Source organism: Pseudorca crassidens, chromosome 13 (genome assembly GCF_039906515.1).
Source record: "Pseudorca crassidens isolate mPseCra1 chromosome 13, mPseCra1.hap1, whole genome shotgun sequence".
NCBI lineage: Eukaryota > Metazoa > Chordata > Mammalia > Artiodactyla > Delphinidae > Pseudorca > Pseudorca crassidens.
The window spans coordinates 86,552,020-86,575,373 of record NC_090308.1 but is presented as its reverse complement, the minus strand read 5'-3'; the positions used below and the strand labels follow the sequence as shown (position 1 = coordinate 86,575,373).

The 23,354-nt window shown below is 35.7% G+C and overlaps 1 protein-coding gene across 2 annotated transcripts in view; it reads right to left on the bottom strand.

Moving 5' to 3' along the window:
* The window catches only part of EYS (eyes shut homolog), a 1,666,475-nt gene that overhangs the window by 1,276,466 nt on the left and 366,655 nt on the right, over positions 1-23,354 (bottom strand). For both annotated transcript variants that reach the window (XM_067702876.1, XM_067702877.1), the window contains exon 11: positions 21,677-21,776. In XM_067702876.1, the coding sequence (XP_067558977.1) occupies positions 21,677-21,776 (100 nt within the window). The remainder of the gene's footprint in view (positions 1-21,676; positions 21,777-23,354) is intronic.

The following is a 23,354-nucleotide window of genomic DNA, read 5'->3' as shown; positions in this document are numbered from 1 at the left end:
TGGGGTTCTGGTCAGTGCTGAGAGCACCCATTGTTAATACAATGCCTGTGGAAACACGTGGCTTAGGATGCCCCAGAGTTGGATCTGAGTTGCCTGAGCCTGGCTCAGAGCTGCTTCTTGTGGTGACTATTCTATTGAAGACCCATGCATGACTCAAGTTAGTTACCAGGGGTAGGAAGAGCAATCAAGGATGCTTCCACAGGACAGCTCACACCCTGGGTAATATGATTAGAAAATACTATTCGAATCATCATTAGAATCTATCATTAGAAAACCATTAAAATCTGCATGATTAGAATATATCAAATATTACTAACTATAAATTAACATGATTCCTTTTGAGAACAAATGTATCAATTTATTCAATCAAATGTGTCAGCAGTTTCCTCCCTTGTCCCACAAGAGAGCTGTTACTGAATATTTGCAAGGACCCCAAAGACATGCTCTATTTAGTATCACATTTCATAACATAATTTTACTGTAACTCCTCCTATGTTTCCGTTGTATGCCCCCTTCCCCTGTCTGAGCTGTATGGCACCTTGTTGGCCCATCAAGGAGCCACTCACTCATAGGTAGGACAGGTGCTTTCTCATTTCTTTTATAGGTCTATAATATAAGGTCACGGTCCAGGAAGAATGCTAAGTCCATGCTATATGCCCTAGCCCTCACTTGACAGGACATTTTATAGGCATGGACATTCACCAGAGGTTGAGGTCTTTCTGTTACTGCATCTCTTTCAGACAGAAGTATATTTACTTATAATAAAATGTCCAAAACTAGTGTGTCTTATACAGCAGCAGTCCCCAAATTTTTGGAACCGGGGACCAGTTTCTTGGAAGACAATTTTTCCACGGACAGGGGTGGGTAGAGGGGTACAGTTCAGGAGGTAATGTGAATGATGGGGAGCGATGGGGGTGGCAGATGAAGCTTTGCTCACTCAGTCACCACTCACCTCCTGCTGTGCAGCCTGGTTCATAACAGGCCACATGTATACCTGTTGGGGACCCCTGTTATACAGCACAGATGTTTCTTTCTCTTTCTCATAAAAGAAGTCTGGGGGTAAGTAATCTCTGGTTTTTATGGGGCTTCTCTAGAAACCTTCTTCCTTCCTCAGTTCATCTGCTCTACCATCCTGGGGCACAGTTTCCATCTTCAAAGACTCCTCATGGTCTAATATGGTTACTGGTTCTCAGCCATCATATTCAAGTTCCAGGCAGCAGAAAAAGCAAAGTTGAAGGGCAGAAATAGCACATCTCCCAACTGGGTCAGCTACCTTTAAGGAATATCCCTGGAATCCCATCCAGCACTTCTTAGTAATTCTTAACTAAAGAATTAAGAAATAATAGATCCTGGCCAGCAACCGATATCTTTGCCCAAGTATCTTCCTCAGACTGTGCTTCTTCACTAAGAAAAATGATAATAATTAAACCTCACCAGAGAAGATATACAGATAGCAAGCAAACATATGAAAATATGCTCTATATCACATGTCATCAAGGACATGCAAATTAAAACAACTGTGAGATACCACTTAACATGTATTAAAATGGCCAAAATACAAAAACACTGACAACACCAAATGCTGGTGAGGATGTGCAACAACAGGAACTCTCATTCACTGCTGGTAAGAATGAAAAATGGCACAGCTACTTGTTAGACAGTTTGGCAGTTTAAATAAACATACTTTTGTCATATGACCTAGTAATCAAGTTCCTTGGTATTCACCTAAAGGAACTGAAAACTTGTGTCCTTATGAAAACCTTCACACAGATGTTTATAGCAGCTATATTCATAATTGCCAAAAGTTGAAAGCAACTCAAGATGTCCTTGATTAAGTGAATGAATTAATATAATGATACATCCAGACAATGGCATATTATGCATTACTATAGAGAAATGAGCTCTCAAGCCACAAAACGATTTGGAGAAACCTTGAATGAATATTACTTAATGAAAGAAGTCAACCTGAAAAATCTACATACTGTGATTCCAACTATATGACATTCTGGAAGAGAGGAAATTATATGGAGACAATAAAATTATTAGCAGTTGCCAGAGATTAATGAGGAGAGGACTAATAGGCAGAGCACAGAGGATTTTTCAGGCAATGAAAATACTCTGTATGATACTATAATGCTGAATACATGTGTTCAAACACATAGAAGAGAGAGCATAGTCCAAAAGTCTACCTAACACTTTGGAAATACTGTCAGGAACCAAATACCCATTCAGATATCTCTGACTAAGCCATCACCACATGGACTGTTCCAGCCATCCTCACTTATTTATTTACAATGTTTTTCTCTGACAGTAAGCAGTTTGGTTCCCATTATCTACAATTTATTTACTTACTTGTTCAACCCTAGTAATTTCATCCAATCATCTAATACCACTGGCCATATTCTAGTATAGTATAATAAATACGTGCATGTAGGGTATGAGGTAGAAGTCAATGCCATTTTTTTCCCATATAAATACCTACTTATTCCATTACAATTTGCTGAAAAAACTTGCATCTTCCTGTTGAATTGCTTCAGATCCTTTGTTGAAAATGAACTAATTGTATAAGTATGATTCTATTTCTGGAATCTCATTTCACTTTCATTGATCAATTTTTCTCCCTCCCTCCCTCCTTCTCTTCCTTTCTTCCTTTATTTCTGGTAAAATATTCTTTTGATATTAAGTCATGAAGTCAGATATTACAACTTCCAAAAGACTTGTTCTTTTATTCAGTAGATTGTTTTGCCATAGTAAGTTCATACATTTCCCTATTTTAAATCAAGTTGTCAATTAAAAAATAACACACACACGTGTATTATAGCACACATTGCATTGAATTTATAGATATATTCTTCCAAGGTATGATCAGGTTACATTATTTCCATCTATAAATATTTTTAAATTTTTCTCAGCAGTGTTTTACACTTTTCTGCATACACATTCTTAATTTTAATTCAGTCCTAAGTTTCTATGCTTTTGTAGCTTTTGTATAAGGGCTTTTTAGAAATTTCTATTTTCTAACCACAACACAAGCCTGATGTTATGACAGAAGACTTGGAGGAGAGTGTGGATTCTGCATGTAGATGGCATGTACATACTCTGTGGTCATGTGCAGACTGAGCAGGGAAGGACTGTGCCCTCTTCCTGAATCTGGATGAGCTCTGGGAATGGTCTGCCCTACACAAGTGTTACTTACTAATTTTGCAACAAAATTCTTAAGAGGCTGGCAGTTTCTTGTTCCTTCCCCCAAACATTTGCTCTAAGAACAAGGTTTCTCAGTATCAGCAGTATTGATATTTTCACCAAATCCTTGTTTGTTGTTGTCTGTTATAAAGTGTTTTATGGTATCCTTTGCCTCCACCTATACAGTTTGCTAGGGCTTCACCACAGCTTGGGGGACTTAAAAAGCAGAAATTTATTATCTCACGTTTTGGAGGGGCAAGAAATCCAAGATCAAGGTGTTGACAGGTTAGGTTCTTTCTGAGGGCTTTGAAAGAGAATCTGTTCCATGCCTCTCTCCCATTCAATATTCGGATTGCTAGCAGTCTTTGATGTTCCATGGTTTGTAGAAGTATAACCCAAATCTCTGCCTTCATGTTCAGCTGGGGATCTCATTCAGTGTGTGTCTGTTTAAATTTTCCGTTTTGATAAAGACAACAGTCATATGGATTAAGGTCAATCCTACACCAATGTGACTTCATCTTAACTACTTATGCCTGAGAGGACCGTATTTCCAAATAAAGTCACATTCTGAGGTACTAGGGGTTAGGACTTCAACATATAAATTTGAGGACACAATTCTACCCATAACATAACCACTAGATGCCCCTCTCACCCCTCCAGTCCTGACAACCAAAAATACTTCTAAGGCCTTCCCTGGTGGTGCAGTGGTTGAGAGTCCGCCTGCCAATGCAGGGGACGTGGGTTCGTGCCCCGGTCCGGGAGGATCCCACATGCTGTGGAGCGGCTGGGCCCGTGAGCCATGGCCGCTGAGCCTGTGCGTCTGGAGCCTGTGCTCCACAATGGGAGAGGCCACAACAGTGAGAGGCCCGTGTACCAGAAAAAAAAAAAAAAAAATATATATATATATATATATATATATATATATATATATATATATATATATATATATATTTCTAGGATTTGCCAAAGGTCCTCTGGAAGGGCAAATCATCTCTATCTGAGTCCCCTGTTTAAAAAATATATATATGATTACCCTTGGACTACCATGTTGTAAAGAAGCCTAAGCTAGTTATATGGAGGGCCACAAGGACAGAAGGGTGGTCAACCAGCCCCAGTTGACCAAAGGGGTAATCAGTGACTATTTTAAGAAATTAAGTACCACAATCCAATCTCTGGAAACTATAAATCACCCTCTGATGTGAAAGATATATTCTTTTCATTCACAAATACTCTGCCCCATTGGAATTAGCTTGCAACCCTAGCTTGCAGTCTAGGCCATCATTTAAGCTCACATGTCAAAGAAGCTACTTGAATACATTTTCTCTGTTTTAGTGCTTGCATTTGGCTTGTCCTGACTTGGAGACAATTTGATTAAAAGACAAGTTATCTGCTCACCCACACTGTCAATATACAAAGCTGAGGAGGAAGGTACAGTGTAAAATCTGGTCCCCAGTCTTTCTGTGAGCCCTGCTCTGCCCTAAGCCCTAAGCAATGACTTTCTCAGCTTCCTTCCTGCCAGACCCATACACTGCTTTGAATTAGTTCCTCTCTACCTTGGGGTGAGAGTTAGGCGTTGTTCTCAAGGTGTTTAGAAATGTTTTTTTTCTAGCTGAGGGGGCCTACATGCCTCTGCCTTAACTTACTCTATAGTCTTAGCAAAGGGTTTTAAAGCCATGCACCCTTGATCTTGCCCATGAAGCCCAATTTTACTGGCAATATCCTAGATTTGATCATTATCCTGAGCCCATTTTGAAAATCTTTGCCAGATGGAGAGCCTGGAAATAACAATCATATTTATTTTCCAGCACAGCAGTCCTCGGTTAAAAATAGTTTTTCTAAAATCTGGTTGAAAACAGCCTCATCGTTAGCTCATCTCCTTCCCCTCCTAGTTTATCAAAGTCCATTAAACTACACTATTGGGTAATTTCAACATTGTGCCCTGGAATCTTCTTTGCCAAGTCTATGAGGTCACTGTGCATATCTTCTATCTGTCACTTTAGCACGGGTAAGGATCTTGCGAGCTTGTGGTCATACGGGATATCCTTCTCCTTGTCGAGCCTCTGATAGTTTCCTCACTGCTCTTCTGGACGTCATTAGAATTGCCTCACTGTCCTTGCATCCTCTTCCCCAAATCGCCCCCATGCCACATTTATTAGGTTTTAGTTATGAGAGCACTTCTAGATAGGAACTTCTGTTTCAATTATCTTTACCTATGGAACAGATCACTGAGCCACATAGAGACTTACAACAACAACCTGTGCAGTTAGTGGGTGGTCCCCACTCTGCATGTTGCTTGCTGGAATCACTGATGAATCAATCTTTTATTACTGTGATATTCACATTCTACTTCTGGTCCTGAATGTATTTTTTCTAAGATGAATATGAAACCGAGCAGGACCCTGTGGTCCTTGCCCCTACCCCTCCCGCCCACCAGTGTCCTCCGCCTGCCTTCTGTCTGTGGAAAAATTTTAGTCAAAGAGTAAGTTTGATCAGAAAAGTGAGAAAATGCAGAAGCAAGGAAAACAGTCCAGCAAAACCAAATAATAATAGTGTACTCAGTAAGCAAAGTCAAGGACTTTTATCTTCTCCTCAAGGGCTCTAGATATAATTCTGAACCACATACTTTGAGCTTTTTTGTAGATGCCGAAATCCCCACCAGGTGGAAGAAGTTAACTCCATGATGACCAGACTGTAGCCATGACATAACCTGCCACAATTCCGAGAACTGGCCTCAGAGAAATGGGAACAAATCAACCCTGGAACTGAAGACTAATTGTACTTAAGACAATCAAGATGATGCTGATCAGACGACTGCATGACCAATTTCAAGATGACTGTCAGAGCTGACTGTGTTGTTTCTGCATGTAGCCCCCTCCCTCTGCCTATAAAAAGCTCTTGCCTACTGATTGCCAGGGGTGGGGGAGGGGGTGTCAGCCTTTGGACAGGACTGCGCTGGTTGCTGGCATCTGAAATAAAGCAAACTTTTATTTCTATCAGCCTTGCCCCTTTATTGGCTTTTGAGAGATGAGCAGTCTGACCCCACTTTTGGTAACAAATATAGCTTCATCAATTTTTATGCTGTTTTAAAATAATATACATCTATCATTTTTTCAATTTATCTATGCCTTTATATTTATGAGCATTCTTGAGACTAATTAAAGTCTAAATAAATTGGACAATGTGAACCTCATTTGATTTGTTTAACTCATTATCATTCAATGTAATTATGCTGTGATTATCATTCAGTGTAATTATGCTGTGATTGAATTTTTGTCCACCATTTGGCTTTTGTTTTCAATTTGTCCTATTGTTTGTTTCATTTTTATTCTACTTTATATTTTCCTCTTTTCCTTTTTGTTAAATACTTTTATTTAAACAAATTTATTGGTTTTAATCATACCCATACCTATTTACATTATTTTTAAATTGTTTCCATTGGTATAGTCTACTTAGAGTTAATTTGTGCTATTTCACATAAGATATATGAATATCACACCAATATAGTTCCATTTGCCCCATTTGCTATACTATTGTTGTCATATCTATTATATATATTTATGCTATATTTCCCACAATTCAGAGTTGTAAAATTCACTTGAAACAGTTGTAGTGTTTTAAATAAATTAAGAGAAGAAAAATTATATATTCTAGTACATTTGCTTAGATATTTCCCATTTTCAAGGCTTTCATGTCTGCTTATAAATCTGAGTTTCCATTTGGTGTTATTTCCCTTCAGCTTAAAGAACTTCCTTCAAGATGTCTTAAAGTGAAGGTATTCTAATACTGAAATCTCTCTAGTAACATTTAGTTTCATTCTTGGCATTGTGAAGATATTCTGTGTTGCCCTTGCATTCTGTTTTGTTTCTCTAAGTAATGATGCTATTAATTGTGGTATGATGTTAGCATGGCTGAACTAAAATTCCAAATTCTGCATCACTGGTTTGGAAGCAGCTGAAACTACTTAGCTCTTCATATTTTTATTGGTTGCTTTCCGTGGGAACCTTAGAATTTCCCTACATATGTGCTGTTCAGGATTTAACCAGGATTAGTACCGTCGTATGAGATCTTAGTGCTCCTTTATATTTTCTTCCCTCTTTTCTTGGGTCACTTTTATGCTATTATGGAAGTCTCAGACTGTCCTCTGACTCTTCACACTTGAAAAATTGTAGCTTTCTACCATTGCTTCCACTGCCCATACAGAGCAGACTGAAGGTACCCTCAGGTGAGAAGCTATATAAGCACAAATTTTATCCAGTTAGAGTTTCTTTCATTTATGGGTTGACTCCTCTCCAATGTCTGCCTGCTACTGATCACTCTTTAGTGCTTTTAGATGGTTGCTTTTGTAATTTGTTCAGAGTTTACAATTGTCATCTGATGAATGGCTTGTCTATATACTATTCCACTGTTACCAGAGTCTCTAGGATTAATCTTGCCCCTTTTGTGTGTGTCTTAAGTCTAGTTTATCTCATATCTCTGAAAACTCTGATAATTGCCAACATAAAATCTTTACAGTGCATTTTTTCTAATCCCTTTATTCAGTATTATGCTTCTTCTTCCATGAACCAACCTCCTACTGCTATTGTCATTGCATTCCTTGTGCAATTAACAACCTTCCTATATTTTTATTGAGTGTAGCCTTTACCTTCTTGCTTCATTAAAACCATCTCCATTGTAGTTATGCCATACTGCTTCCAGCCCTCTTAAAGGCAGCAATTTTGTGTATACCACTGAAACTTCAAGGTCAAGAAGTGGGACTGAATTCCACTTATCATTCACTGGCACACACAAAAAAGTAAATTTCCCTTAATTTCCTCAATTCCTGGTTAATCCAACTCTCTTGTTCTCTCTACTTCAGCTGCTCAGCACTGATGGAGGAAGATCACACATATCTGAAGACTGATGCCAGCATAAATTTATGATCTCTACCTTTGACTGAACTTCAATACTGCCTAAGTTTTCACAAATGAAGACTTTATTTTATTTTTTTGAGAAAAAAGGCAGAACCCAGTAGGATCAGCACTAGTACAATGATAAATTTATTCCTTTAAACAGCAAACCATGGGAGTGGCAAAAATGCAATTGGCCCAGATACATTAGGGATGGGAGCTCTGCCACCTTTGATTGTCTCTCTCTTTAGCTCTCCCCCATTATCTTTCTGTTTCTCCCCTTCTTCAAATTCTTATCTTTCTTCAAACCTCTTCCCCCAATTTGAGAAACTTTCTGCCAATTTTTGTGGATTATATTTCACATTTTCAATGCCAAACATAGTCTGAGCAGCATTTTCGCAAAGTCCCCTACCTAAATCCTAAGAATGGTCCCTGATTCTGGTTTAGGGAAGATGAAAACTCTAGTCAAAATAGCAGCTCCTATAGAACAATATGGCTACAAGGATCATTTTTCAATGAAAGTCAATGTATCAGCATGCAGGAAAATAGATATTCAATTAAATGTGAAGTATTTTACACTCTCCTTGAATTCTCAATTATATTACTGTTCCCGTCACTCACAGAAAACAACCACACTTCTGAATTCCAGAGAAAATGGATGTCATCAGATGATAACTCCCCCAGATTTCTACCACAATCTCTACTCTGACAAATATCTCCATCTGTTCTCTCCATTTGGTTAATTTATTATTTAATGATAGATCCGTCCCTCTTCCTGTCTAAAGCTAATGTTGCCACTAGATTTCTAGATCTTTGTCCTACCACACTGCCCTCTCTCTGTTGATTATTCTCTTTTTCCTAAAGATTTTTTCTTTACACTTGTATTAAGATCATCCCATGAGTACACAAAGATTACTAAGTGTGATTGGATCCTGGCAGGAATGAGATTGCCCACTCGAAATAATACATTTGAAGCTATTTTAATAGAAGACTATTTACAAATGGGTGGCAGGTATACGAAAAACCAAAGGACAGTAGAATCTTTTCTGCCAGTCAGCCTGAGGGGTTGAGTGGATTGTACTTGAACCCAAGCCAGGGAGGCTCTGTGGAGACTGAGGCTTGGGAGCAATGTCAATGCTTCTCTACTTTTTTTCTGGGCAATTTTCACACAAAATCGTACTGGACTGCCCAACAATATTTGACACTTTCTTACCATTTCTTCTTACTGACACTCTCTCTTCTCTTCCTTTTCCTTCTGCTTCTCATGGTATATTTCCTTGTCTATCCATCCCTACATTTTTGATTTTCCTCAGTGCCTGTCTTTCCTTTGTCATTCTTTCCTTTGTCACTTCCTAAATAATGTCTTAGAAACTACAGGCCCTCCAGAACTCTCCTCTCTGCTTCAGGCACACAGATTAGGATGATTCAAGGGAAACTTCTACTTTAATAGTTTAAAGTCTCGCACACTCAGTATGTCTGAAGCGCTGCTGCTTTTTGTCTTCATTAAACACACGGCTTCTACTCCTGTGGCCCCAGAGCAATAACTCCCTTATCCACCCTGGGTATCTGAGCATGATTTTTTTCTCTTCCTTGCTTTACACTTCTGAACATCATAAAAGCCTAGCCTGTTTGGGTTGTTACCTAAATATCTTCTAAAATCATCCAGTTACTTCAAACGTAGTTTTCATACCTACACTGTAGACAACAGCTTGATTATTGCAAGCACTTAACATTTTTCTCTATTCCATATGTAACCCTTCTATAAAAGAAAAAGAAGAAATACAGTATAGGATGACCTCTCAAAATGTACATTTGATTAAATCTCCCAGATTTAATGAAACTGCATTGTCCTAAATATTCCTGAGATGGCATTTCTGATTTTGACTGTACCTAATATTCCAACCTCATTGCTCTCAGGGTAACTTTTGGCTTCACTGAACATCTTTGAGCACTTTGAATTCCCATGCTTTCTTTCTCTGGTCACTCTATGTTACTTTATTTGAATTTTCTTCCTGAAACATTCATAGTATTAAGATATGCATGACAGTTTATGAATCATCAACATGTAGTTCTTTCAATTTGAAGGGAAAAGTCCATTTTCCACATGCTGGAAATGAATTTGTCAACTCATGTGGATAGATTTGATCAATCTGAAAAGCATATATAGTGAAAAGGTGAAAGGATTGAGGACAGGGTGCTGAATAACACCAAAAATTAAGTGTGAGTAATATCCTGAAATCCAAAGAAGGGAATAATTTAAAAAAATAACAGTATCATGACTTTCCAATTTTGCAAAGACTTCAAATTATTATAAATATGTGCAAACCATTCTTTATCTGTAATTTTCAACTTAGTCATAATTTTCCCTAGTTGTTAGAGAGTCAAAGGTGCGTTGGTAATTTAATCCTAGGAATTACCAATTTCCTATTGGTAATTCAAATCAAAAGTGATTAGTATAAAATGTAGGTTATATTGAAGCCTGTCTCTGAATCTGACAAGGCTGCCATTCTATCATTGCATGTGTTAGGTTACCAAGATGGGATGAATTCTACAATGTCTTATCAGTTGAACTCCATAGCACTTTGAATATAATATGTCCATACTTATAGTTAGTGGCAACATTTTTTCACTTGGTATGCTATTTTACAGAAGATGTAGTCAAATGTAATTGCCCATACAAATTAAATAGTATATAGGTTATAAAGAAAAAGGATAGGGAGTGTCAAACTGATAAATAATAGTTCTGATCCATTAATAAGAAATACAATTGAAATCATATAATTAAATAAATATTTGACCAAGGTATGAAATACCACTGAATTCTAAAAACAGAAAAATAAATTAATAAATGAAGCCAAAAGAATCAATTCTCTTTATAACTAGTACCCATCCTCAACTCAGGTTCCCTTTATTCTTGCTGTCTAAATGGCCTCAGCATCTAAGTATTTATATCAAACTAAACGTTATGATGTCTGATACCGATTGTCAAACCAATATGTACTTCATTTTCTTGTTTTAATTGAATCTACACAGAACAAATGGGAGACAAGATCATCAACATCAACTATTTTTTTTCAAACTTGTGATTTTACTTTATATTCCTCTCCCCATGGCAGGATACACAAGATTGTTTCAATGGGCATTTTCAGTTGGGTTTTCTCTAAGAAAATCTCTGCTTGTTTCCTCTGGGCCTCTCAGTTCTGATAGTCTCTATTTTCTAAGTTTAAAAAATAATAGTAAAAGGAATTTTGAAAAACAAAGCTAAGTTTCAGAAAACCATTGGCCTTTTTTTGGGTCCCAGGGTGTACTTTTTATTTTTGGTTTAATGACATCAATGTTTTACAAAGCTGTAAAAATAATGTAAAATTTTGTACTTCTTTGGAACTTAAAATTGTATCACAATTTATTAATGTTTTGAAGTATCTGAAAATTATCTTGAAGTTAATTTTGATCTTTTAATATTCCATTGAAATAATGAACTGTAATTTACCGACCCACACATATTATTGAATCTGGAGGTTGATTTTGCTTATTGGTGCATTTAATGGTATAGCAAAACCACCTTGTTGATTCAGCTTTTATTCTTCTGTTGAAATTTGGGTACAAATTTTAAATTATTTTTATGGTGCTTGATATGTTCCTTTAATTTTTTGGGGGGAAGGGAGGAACATCAACTATTAAATGAATATTATTTTCTATTGGATTATTATTATGAACTCAGTACTTTATAGTTCATCCCACTTATCTGACCCCTCCAAAATAATACTCATATTATTACTTTCATTAAAAGAATTAAAGCAAATTGACTTTTTGTTAATATGGTCAAATTGTCTGTAGTTGCCTTTAAGAAATCTTCAGAACATTAGAGATTGTTGCTTGTATAGCCCTGCTGAAATATGTTGTCCTCCAGGAATGTTTAGTCTTGCTGTGGATTTTTTACTTTACAAGCACTTAAAAATATGTACTTAAATCTACTTTCTAATTACAAGTTCCCATCATAAAATGTCCTATCCACAAAACAGCATTATTACTCTGACTTTCAACACACTAAAGCATTTTTGTTGGGCTGAGTTTTCATTCTTTTTTGTTTACTTTCTTTTGCAAACATGGTTAATGGCTGATTACCATTTCTGCTTTTTTTTATCTTAATTGCTACATATTTAGGGACAGGTGTCATTAAAGCTTTAGCAGACAAGACATTTGCTCAGACAATATTTCTATTCCACTTGCTCATACCTAGCCTTATTAAAATGGCATTCTTATTAGTTTAAGTACTTACTTACTTGAGAACCAAACAAGAATTTACATCAAAGCCCTGTTTTCTTTGTGTTAGATTTTGGAAACTTTTATATTCTAGAAAAGAAAGGGTAACAACTTATTTCTCACCACCAATATGTGATGGATACAGAAAGACTATTGCTTTAAGAATGATATATGCAACATTATTTTCTTGTAGAATTCCTTCACTTAATGAAATTCAATATGCAAATGGATCATTTTAAGAATTATAAAATTATCAATAGTTTAGTTTCCAGTAAATAATACACTTAAAATTTGGATTTATCAGTCATAATTTTCTAGAGAATCACATTAACTTAGTGTCACTAAATGTTCAATGTAGGCAATTTGAGAGTTATGACCATCTTCATCTACTAAGAAAACACTTCAAATTGTGAAATAGGCTTTGCCTCTTTAAGTGCTTCACAAGCTAATTCTACCAGGAGCAGCAATTTCATTATATGTAGTCATCTTCACAACTTTCCTTTACTTCCATCATATTTCATGGACATTAGTTTTATAATTTAAAACTGCTGATAGGACAAGAGCTGCCTTACTATTTAGCAATGATTATGGTTTTTAAACAAAGAGTAATAACTAGCATTTGTAAAACATGACCACATGAACAATTGCATTTAATTCTGGAGGGAAGATGAACAAGTGTACTTAGCTCCAGATGTGTGTGCGTATGTGTGTGTAATGATAATTTTCTTTTATATTTCATATGTAAAAGGAAAATTTACACATTGAGGCACGATTTATCCCTATTTATTTCACACATGGAAAGATAAAAAATGTCCACTTAATATACATTTTGCATAGCAAAATAAATTACTATCACTGCACTGTTTGGAAGTGTTGGGCACAGAAGGCTCAGTAGAGGGCACTGGGGAGCACTGATTGGCCATGACAGTAGACTAGTGAAGAACAGTAGTGATCATTGGGGATGACTGATTTATATCTTTGTGCTTTAATTAAAATAGAAAATTGTGCTTTCCAAACTTGTAAAAACATGTATGTAGTCTATATCCTCCTCTGTTAAATGAAAAGCATTAGGTTCTCTTCAGGAAAATCATAAGAATTACCTCTATGGGAAGGTGAAAACCCATTGGTATTTATTAAAGTTCTCTGTTCATTGCTGAAGAAAAATTCAGTTCAGAGTAAACAGAAAACAAAATAATAAAGGTCTTTACTTCAGAAGGAAATTCATTTTTTAATATTTATTTTTTAGGTTCAGTTTCTAAGGCTAGAACTTGCCAGGGAGCCTAGATTAAATCAAAACTAACAACTCGTTAACCAGCAGATGAACCCCTCATAGAAGAAGGATTATATAGAGGAATTTATTTTCCCTATTTATTGTGCTTTGTAAAAACCAAAACAAACAAACAAATTCTATAGATTTCAAAAGAGATATACAATATTAAACATTATGAGTGAAAGCTATAGTATTTGTGGAGGATCTGTAATTATAATGCTAGAAAATAACACACATAAAAGCACTTCATTATTCAGCTCTCCAGAGTAATTATATAAAGATTTTTCTAATCCTTTTCCATTGTCCCCATAAATGGACTATATAATCACAATTGACCTTTTGGATAAATTCCTTTTTCTAAGTGTGTGTTTTAATAAGTTATGACTAACAATGAAATATAACCTCTCTAAAGGGCAAAATGTTTGAACTAGGGTATTATCTTAAAATAAACTATACCTTACAAATTCACATATGTGGTAAACAGTAACTATACATATTTTTTAGATTTAAAAAAAAATCTTATACATTTATAAATTCACATTTATATGTATTATTTTTTCTGGCATAAATTTGACTCAGGATGGAACAATTATAATATTAATTTAGTACAGTGGAGGAGAATTATATATTTCCTATAAAAAGAAAGACCTTGTACATTACTTTAACAAAATATGTTACCACAGGTAAAGAACCAATAGATGAAACGTGGACTATACAACAGAAAGCCAGAACACGTAGCTTACAAGATAGGTTATTTGAGTATTTTTCTATACCAAGTGTCAGCAAACATTTTCTGAAAGAGCCAGATAATTAATAATTTAGATTTTGCAGTTAAATGCAGTCTAAATCCTGCCTGAAACAGCCAATAACAGTACACAAAAGGATGTGAGTGGTGGTCATGAGATGTACAAACAGGAAGGGGTTCGAACATCCCCCATGGGACAGTTTGTTAACTGGGTATAGTCAATACACAAAATTAACCTTACTGAATTATTGACTCAACTAAATATTTACTAAACTTAATCTCACTATTTTAATGTTTTTGCTGTTTTCTTTTTATATATGCTCTTTTCATTTCTTTTTGAAATAGACTGTGCAATTGCTAACAGACTTAGAACAAACAAGAGAATAATTACTAAATTTTAAAAAAATTACAAAAATTTCACATAGAAACTGAATTTATAACTACATTACACACAGTTTTTGAAAAATATTTTTATCCATGGGATTTTTAAAAATTAATTTTGATGATATTTTCAAGGACTACTTTATGTTCATTAAAGGAGTAATTCTTAGAGTAAAGGATGTTAGTGCTATAAAGGAGAAACCCTTTTTAATTTTAGTGGCCTAACACAAACAAACTTTTCTGTTTCTTTGTTGTTTTTTCACTCAGAGCGTGGGAATGTTCTTGGCCCATGGATGTCTTTCTACATGAGAATTTATTTAGGGACCTATGTTCTTCTGGCTCTTCTCTCTAGTTTTTCAGACATCTCATTTCCAACAAGAATGAAGAAGAAGAAAGGGAATGAAAGACACTGGTTTGTTCACTGCAGCATTATTTACAACAGCCAAGCCATGGAAATGACCTAAATGTCCACTGACAGAGGAATGGATAAAGAAGATGTGGTACATATACACTATGGAATATTACTCAGCTATAAAAAGAATGAAATAATGCCATTTGCAGCAACATGGATGACCCTAAAGATTATCATGCTAAGTGAAGTAAGTCAGACAGGGAAAGACAAATATCATATGATATTACTTGTGGAATCTAAAATATGATACATATGAATATATTTATGAAACAAGAACAGGCTCACAGATATAGAGAACAGACTTAGGTTGCCAAGAGTGATGGGGTAGAGGAGGGAAAGGTTAGGAATTTGGAATTAAAAGATACAAACTATTATATAGAGAATGGATAAACAGTAAGGTCCTACTGTATAGCACAGGGAACTATATTCAGTATCCTGTGATAAACCATAATGGAAAAGAATATGAAAAGGAATATATATATGACTGAGTCACTTGCTATACAGCAGAAATTAAATGCAATATTGTAAATCAACTATACTTCAATAAACTTTTTTAAAAAGGGAGTGAAAGATTTATAGGATATTTTTATGGATCAGACTGCAAGATAAAAACTTCCATTTTCTATTGTTCAGAACTCATTCACATGATCTCATGTATATGTAGGATAATTAAGCTTGTGCCAGAAAAGGAAAGTAAGAGCCAAGCAGACAGATTTCCTAGCTGACAGATGTATAAAAATATAAAATGATTTAGAAATTATCAAAATTATGTTTTTATATAGTATAATATATTTCTAGTATAAATTTTACCACATTACATGATTATAAGAAAAATATTATATACATTATTAGGCATATTTGTTTTATAATAGTTTAACTTTGTTTTTGCTTTTTTTGTTTTTTCCTGTTATATATATGGCTTTTTGTGAAAGCTCATTAAACATTTTAATGTGTTTTACAAATGTAAGTCACTGACATTAACTGGAAAATTCTTTTCTTTTCTTTTCTTCAGTATAATTAGTGAATTAAAATACTTAATACAGGCAGACCTCTGAGCTATTGTGGGTTTGGTTCCAGACCACCACAATAAGTCTAAATCACAATAAAGCATGTTCACACAAATTTTTCTGGTTTCCCAATGCACATAAAAGTTATGTTTATGTGATACTGTAGACTATTAATTGTGCAATAGCATTATGTCTAAAAAACGTACATTCATACCTTAATTAAAATATACTTTATTTCTAAAAAATTCAAACCATCATCTGAGCATTTAACAGGTTATAATCTTTCTGCTTGTGGAGGGTCTTGCCTCAATGCTGATGGCTGTTGACTGATCAGGGCGGTGGCTGCTGAAGGTTGGGGTGGCTGCAGCAATTTCTTAAAACAGGATCATGAAGTTTACCGCATCAACTGACTTTCTTTTCTGAGTGATTTCTCTGTAGCATATAATTCTGTTTGATAGCAGTTTACCCACAGTAGAACTTCTTTCAAAACTGGAGTCAAATCTCTCAAAACTTGCTACTATTCTTATCAACTAGGTTTACATAATATTCTAAATCTTTTGTTGTCTTCGACAATCTTCACAGTGTCTTCAGCAGGAGTAGATTCCATCTCAAGAACAGTTTTTTATTTTTATTTTTTTTTGCTCATCCATAAGAAGCAACTCCTCATCTATTCAAGTTTTACCATGAGATTGCAGCAATTCAGTCACATCTTCAGGCTCCACATCTTCTAATTCTAGTTCTCTTGCTGTTTCCACTGCATCTACATTTCCTTCCTCCACTGAAGTCTTGATCCCTTCAAAGTCATCCAGGAGGGTTGGAATTGACATCTTCCAAACTCCTATTAATGTTAATGTTTTGACCTCTTCCCATGAATCATGAATGTTCTCAGTGACATCTAGAATGGTGAATTCTTTGTTCAATTAACTTTTTTCAATTAGGTTTTCAATTAACTCTGCCAAGACCCATCAGAGGGATCACTATCTATGGCAACTATAGCCTTACAAAAATGTATGTCTTAGATCATGAGACCGGAAAGTCAAAATGACTCCTTGATCCATGGGCCGCAGAATGGATGTTGTGTAAGCAGGCATGAAAACCATTCATCCCACTGTCCATCTCCATCAGAACTCTTGGGTGACCAGGTGCACTGTCAATGAACAGTGATATTTTGAAAGAAATCTTTTTTTTTTTCCTGAGCAGTAGTCCTTAACAGTGAGCTTAAAATATTCAGTAAACCATGTTGTAAACAGATGTACTGTCATGCAAACTTTGTTGTTCCATTTACAGAGCACAGACAGAAGAGATTTAGCATAATTCTCAAGGGCCCTAGGATTTTCGAATGGTGAATGAGCATTGGCTTCCAGTTAAGTCACAAACTACGTTAACCCCTAACAACAGTATCAGCCTGTCCTTTGAAGCTTTGAAACCAGGTACTGACTTCTCCTCTCTAGCTATGAATGTCCTAGATGGCATCTTCCAAAAGAAAGCTGTTTTGACAAAATTGAAAACATGTTGTTTGGGGTAGCCACCCTCATGAATTATCTTAGCTAAATCTTCTGGATAACTTGCTGCAGCTTCTACATCAGCACTTGCTGTTTCACCTTGCACTTTTATGTTATGGAGATAACTTCTCTCCTTTGACCACATGAACTAACCTCTGCTAGCTTCAAGCTTTCCTTCTATATCTTCCCACCTCTCTCAGCCTTCACAAAATAGAAAAGAGTTAATAAGGCCTTGTTCTGGATTAGACTTTGGCTTAAGAGAATGTTGTGGCTGGTTTGATCTTATATCCAGACTACTAAAACTTTCCCCATATCAGCAATAAGGCTGTTTCATTTTCTTATCATTTGTGTGTTCACCGGAGTAGCACATTTAACTTCCTTCAAGAACTTTTCCATTGCATCCACAACTTGGATTTTTGGTGTAAGAGGCCTAGCTTTCAGCCTTTCTCAGTTTTCAACATGCCTTCCTCACTAAGGTTAATTATTTCTAGCTTTTGATTTAAAGGAAGAGATACATGACTCTTCCTTTCACTTGAACACTTAGAGGTTATTAATTGGCCTAATTTCAATATTGTTGTGTCTCAGGGTATAGGGAGGCCTGAGGAGAGGAAGAGAAACTAGGGAATGGCTAGTCAGTGAAACAGTCAGAACACACACAATATTTACTGATTAAGTTCACCTTGTTATATTTGTGCAATTCTTGGAGCCCCAAAACAATGATAATAGTAACATCAGAGATCACTAATCACAGCTCATCACAACAAATATAACAACAATGAAAAGCTTAAAATATTTCCAGAATTACCAAATTGTGACACAGAGTCACAAAGTGAGCAAATGCTGTTAGAAAAATGGTGCCAATAGACTTGCTTACACAGGGATGACACAAACCTTCATTTTGGGAAAAATGCAATATTTGTGAATAACAATAAAACAAGATATGACTGTAGTCATTTCTATAATAGTCACAGATATTAATCAAAATAAAATTGTGTATATAAAATATTAAACCATTTAGGATTACCTAAAATGACTATATTTTACATATTTTCTGTTTTCTTCAAGTGTAAATTATTTTGAATTAGAAATCATTTATTTGTAATCATTCGTTTCTTCATTAAACGTCTTTATTTTAGAATAGTTTTAGATTTACTTAAACGTCACAAAGATAGTGAAGAGAAACTGGACACTGCAACCAGTTTCCTCTACTATAAACATCTTGTGCTATTATGTTATGTTTTTCACAACTAATGAACTGATATTGATACATAATTTTTAATTAAATCCCATATTTGATCTGGATTTCCTTAGTTTTGACCTAATGCCATTTTCCTTTCCAGGATCCAATCCAGAATACCTCACTACTTTCAGTCATCATGTCTCCTGAGAGTTCCTCAGACTTTCCTTGTTTTTGACACCTTAACAGTTGTAAGGAGTATTAACCAGGAATTTTGTAGAGTATCCCTCAATTGGGACTTGTCTGATGGTTTTCTCATGGTTAGACTGGGGCAATGTGATTTCAAGCTGAAGATCATAAAGTTAAAGTGACATTCTCATTACCTCATATTGAAAGTTTTGCTATTAACATGACTTATCACTGTTGATATTAACTTTGATCACTTGGCTTAGGCAGTTTTTGTCAGATTTCTGCTCTGAAAAGCTACTCTCCCCCTACACCCCATTTCCATACTGTACCCTATGGAAGGTAGTCACTAGTTACAGCACAAACTTAAGGGGTGGGAAGTTATGTTCAACCTCCTTGAGTGCAAAGTATCTGTCCAAATTATTTGGAATAATTCTGTATAGAAGATGTGTCTATTATTCCTATTTATTCACTTATATATTCTATCATTTACTTTTATCAGTGTGGACTCATGAGTATTTATTTTATAATTTGGATAATAAACCAATACTCCTGTATTTTGCTGCTCAAATGATTCTGGTCATTAAGAGCATCTTCAGTTGGCTCCTGTGTTCCTTTGAGATACTCTCATGGTTTTGTTTTCTGAGTACTTCATTGCTTTCTAGTATTATAAAATTCTCCACGCCCATTTGTACATTCTGTGTCATAGTCCCAGAATCAGCTAGATCTCTAAGGAGATCTGCTTCCTTTCACTGAGAATGACATAAGAAACAAATATTTAAACACCGGGAAAACTTTGTTATTTTTAAAATAAAATCTAAGTATTTTATTGATTGGGGTATGTTTAGACTATTCTCTATGCATCTTTAAAGATATATAAATAAATATGTATTCAATTCTACTACCCAAACATTATAAAATATTACCTACTGTATAGATTTTACATATATATGTTAGAAAATTATTTAAAATTACAATTAAACACTTGAAGAATGTTAATTTCCAGCAGGCAATGTGGTATTTATATGATTTATCTCATTTAATTCACATTCAAATCAACGAGGTAAGTATTTTTAATCTCCGTTTAACAAATAAGAACACTGTAATTTAGTGAGTTTAAATATATACTAAATATTTGAAGTTAGTCAAGCAATCATATATTTGATTAATGATTATAGAAGATACTCTCTAAGAAAATTAGGTACAACATATAAGAATATCTCAGTTGATAATATAAAGTTGAGCAGCATGGTGGTTAATTATATGTTAACTTGACTGGGCCATAGGCTGCCCAGATTAAATATTTTTTCTGGTGTGTCTGTAAGGGTGCTCCCTGATGAGATTAGCATTTGAATCAGTGGACCCAGTAAAGTAGATTATCCTCCCATCTACTGAGTGAGCATTATTCAATCTGCTGAGGGTCTGAGTAGAACAAAAAATGAAGGAAGGGAAAATGTGTTCCTTTTCTGCCTGCCTGCTTGAGCTGGGACATTGGTTTTCTCCTGCACTTGGACTGGGATTCACACCACTGGCCCCCCTGATTCTCAGGGCTTCAAATTAGACTGGAATTTCACCACCAGTTTCCTGGGTTTCAGCTCGCAGACAGACAGCAGATCATGGCACTATATCTTATCATGGAGATTCATTATGAAGAACTGGCCCACACAGTAATGAAGGATGAAAGCTGTCATGATCATGTCTGTCTGAGTAAGTATATAGTTATAGATATATAGATATAACTCCCATTGTTTCTGTTTCTCTGGAGAACCCTGAATGACACAGTTTTTAAATTCCATGGCATAGAAAAATATACTAAAGTTCAAGGAAGTATCCAGTGATTGACTTTCTGTATACTAGTTTGCACAAAAATTTATCAAAACATATATTTTAGGGCTTCCCTGGTGGTGCAGTGGTTGAGAGTCCGCCTGCCGATGCAGGGGACACGGGTTTGTGCCCTGGTCCGGGAAGATCCCACATGCCGTGGAGCGGCTGGGCCCGTGAGCCATTGGCCGCTGAGTGCACGTCCGGAGCCTGTGCTCCACAACAGGAGAGGCCACAACAATGAGAGGCCTGTGTACCACAAAAAACCAAAACAAAACAAAACAAAAACATATATTTTACAGGGAAAACCATACATTTTGCTTTTGAAAAAATAACTCCTTGGCTGAAGTTAAAAAAGTATCATCAAAGTTGAAACAAAATTAAAAGTATCAGTTAATGGCTTACTCTGTGTTAAGCACAATATAGCTATATTCAAAAATCAGATAAATGGTTACTTTAGAAAGAAAGAAAAAGCAAACCTTGACAATTTCATGAGAAATTGAATAATAGGAACAATATTTCAAATATAACATGATAGCCTGCTTATATTCTTACTTTTTATACTTTACTTATATCCTTACTTTTTATTTTACCATTTGCTTGTAAGATGGTCTTTCTAATAGAAAACTAAGAAACTTGACTGTTTTAGTGGGTATATAAACAAAGCTCATTTCACTCTCATTTCTGCCTAAGGGATAATTGGTTGGTCACTTTAGAAGCTGACTTTAAGGAAATGAAGGCCCCGTAATGCTGTTGGGAGACTGAAATGAGATCAGACAAGAGACATAAATGCTCTTTAAAGTTAATTATGTTTGCTTTTTCTTCTCTCTCAGTGGTCATTACCTTTAAATGGAGCCACGCATTGACAGGAATGATTACCAGCATGGTCAATGCAGGTGGCTCCATTCTTGCGGGGATGTGAAGCACACTCATCTACATCTATCTATTTCATATCTTGTACCTTTGAAAAAAGTTAACAGATTTTAAGTTTCAATAAGTCAAACAGGTGCCAGGTTATAATTCTTAAATTTGCTCAAGCATTTTAACCCTAAAGGGGATGATGTTTGAGATGAAATTCATCAGATAAGAATGCCACATATATTAGTGTCAGGGCTCACCTTACTATAGACTGCAACAACTTCTCTTGGAATTACTAAATGCAGATTAATTGCTGAGTTGGTGGATAAAGACTGCTTAGATGTGAACTAATTTATCTTCTGATTTGGAGTCTAGAGGTAGAATAGATGTTTCAGGTTATTGAAATGCAAATCAAATGTTAGGCTAAAGGAAATTTAAAGAGGAACAAAAAGGAAGTACTAGTGAATCAATAACATCCTGACATATGTCCCCCAGGGTGAAATGCTCTTTATAAAGGCACGGTTTTCAAATGGTACTTACCAATAAAACCAGTGGGACAGATGCATTTGAATTTATCCATGAATTCTGTAGATGTAGTGCTCTGGAGGCAAGGTGATGAATCACATTTTTTTCTATTAATTTTATAAAGCAGGACTATATGGAAAGAAAGGAAAACAGAAATGTCCAGTCACTATATAGCCCTAATATTTCCTTTTAACTATTCTGCAGTGCAGATTTCCCATTAGTGCTCCACCTACAACTGTGTTGCTAAAACTGACTTTTCATATTATATCACTTGCATTGTTTGTCAGTTTGCAGAGAGCTAAAAAATGTAGCCTACACTGACACTGAATTGATTATTGACTTCTGACAACTAATTTTTTGCCAATATTTAACAAAAATAGAAAAAAAAGACATTCACACATAACACATTGTATTTATAAATTAGATGAGTGGTAATCTTCCTAATATTATTAAATATTTTTTCTCTAATATGGTGAAATGAATCTGGGTTGGAGAAAAATTACTGTTACATATATCTAAATAGGAAAGAGCATGAGTAATTAAATAGAAAATCTATTTGCATTACTATTTTCACTGACAAAATAAAATATTAAGTGACAATATGACATTAGAACATCAAGGTAAAGTGAAGAAAAGGTGAACACTAACACTAAAAATGAATTTAAATCCACTGATTAATAGTTAACATGAGGGCTTCCCTGGTGGTGCAGTGGTTGAGAGTCTGCCTGCCGATGCAAGGGACATGGGTTCGTGCCCCGGTCCGGGAAGATCCCACATGCCACGGAGCGGCTGGGCCCGTGAGCCATTGGCTGCTGAGTCTGCGCGTCCGGAGCCTGTGCTCCAACAACGGGAGAGGTCACAACAGTGAGACGCTCGCGTACCGCCAAAAAAAAAAAAAAAATTAACATGAAATTAAAATGAATAATAAATGAGGACTTCCCTGGTGGCGCAGTGGTTGAGAGTCCGCCTGCCAATGCAGAGGACACGGGTTCGTGCCGCGGTCTGGGAAGATCCCACATGCCGCGGAGCGGCTGGGCCCGTGAGCGATGGCTGTTGAGCCTGCGCGTCCAGAGCCTGTGCTCCAAAACGGGAGAGGCCACAACAGTGAGAGGCCCAAGTACCGAAAAAAAAAAAAAAA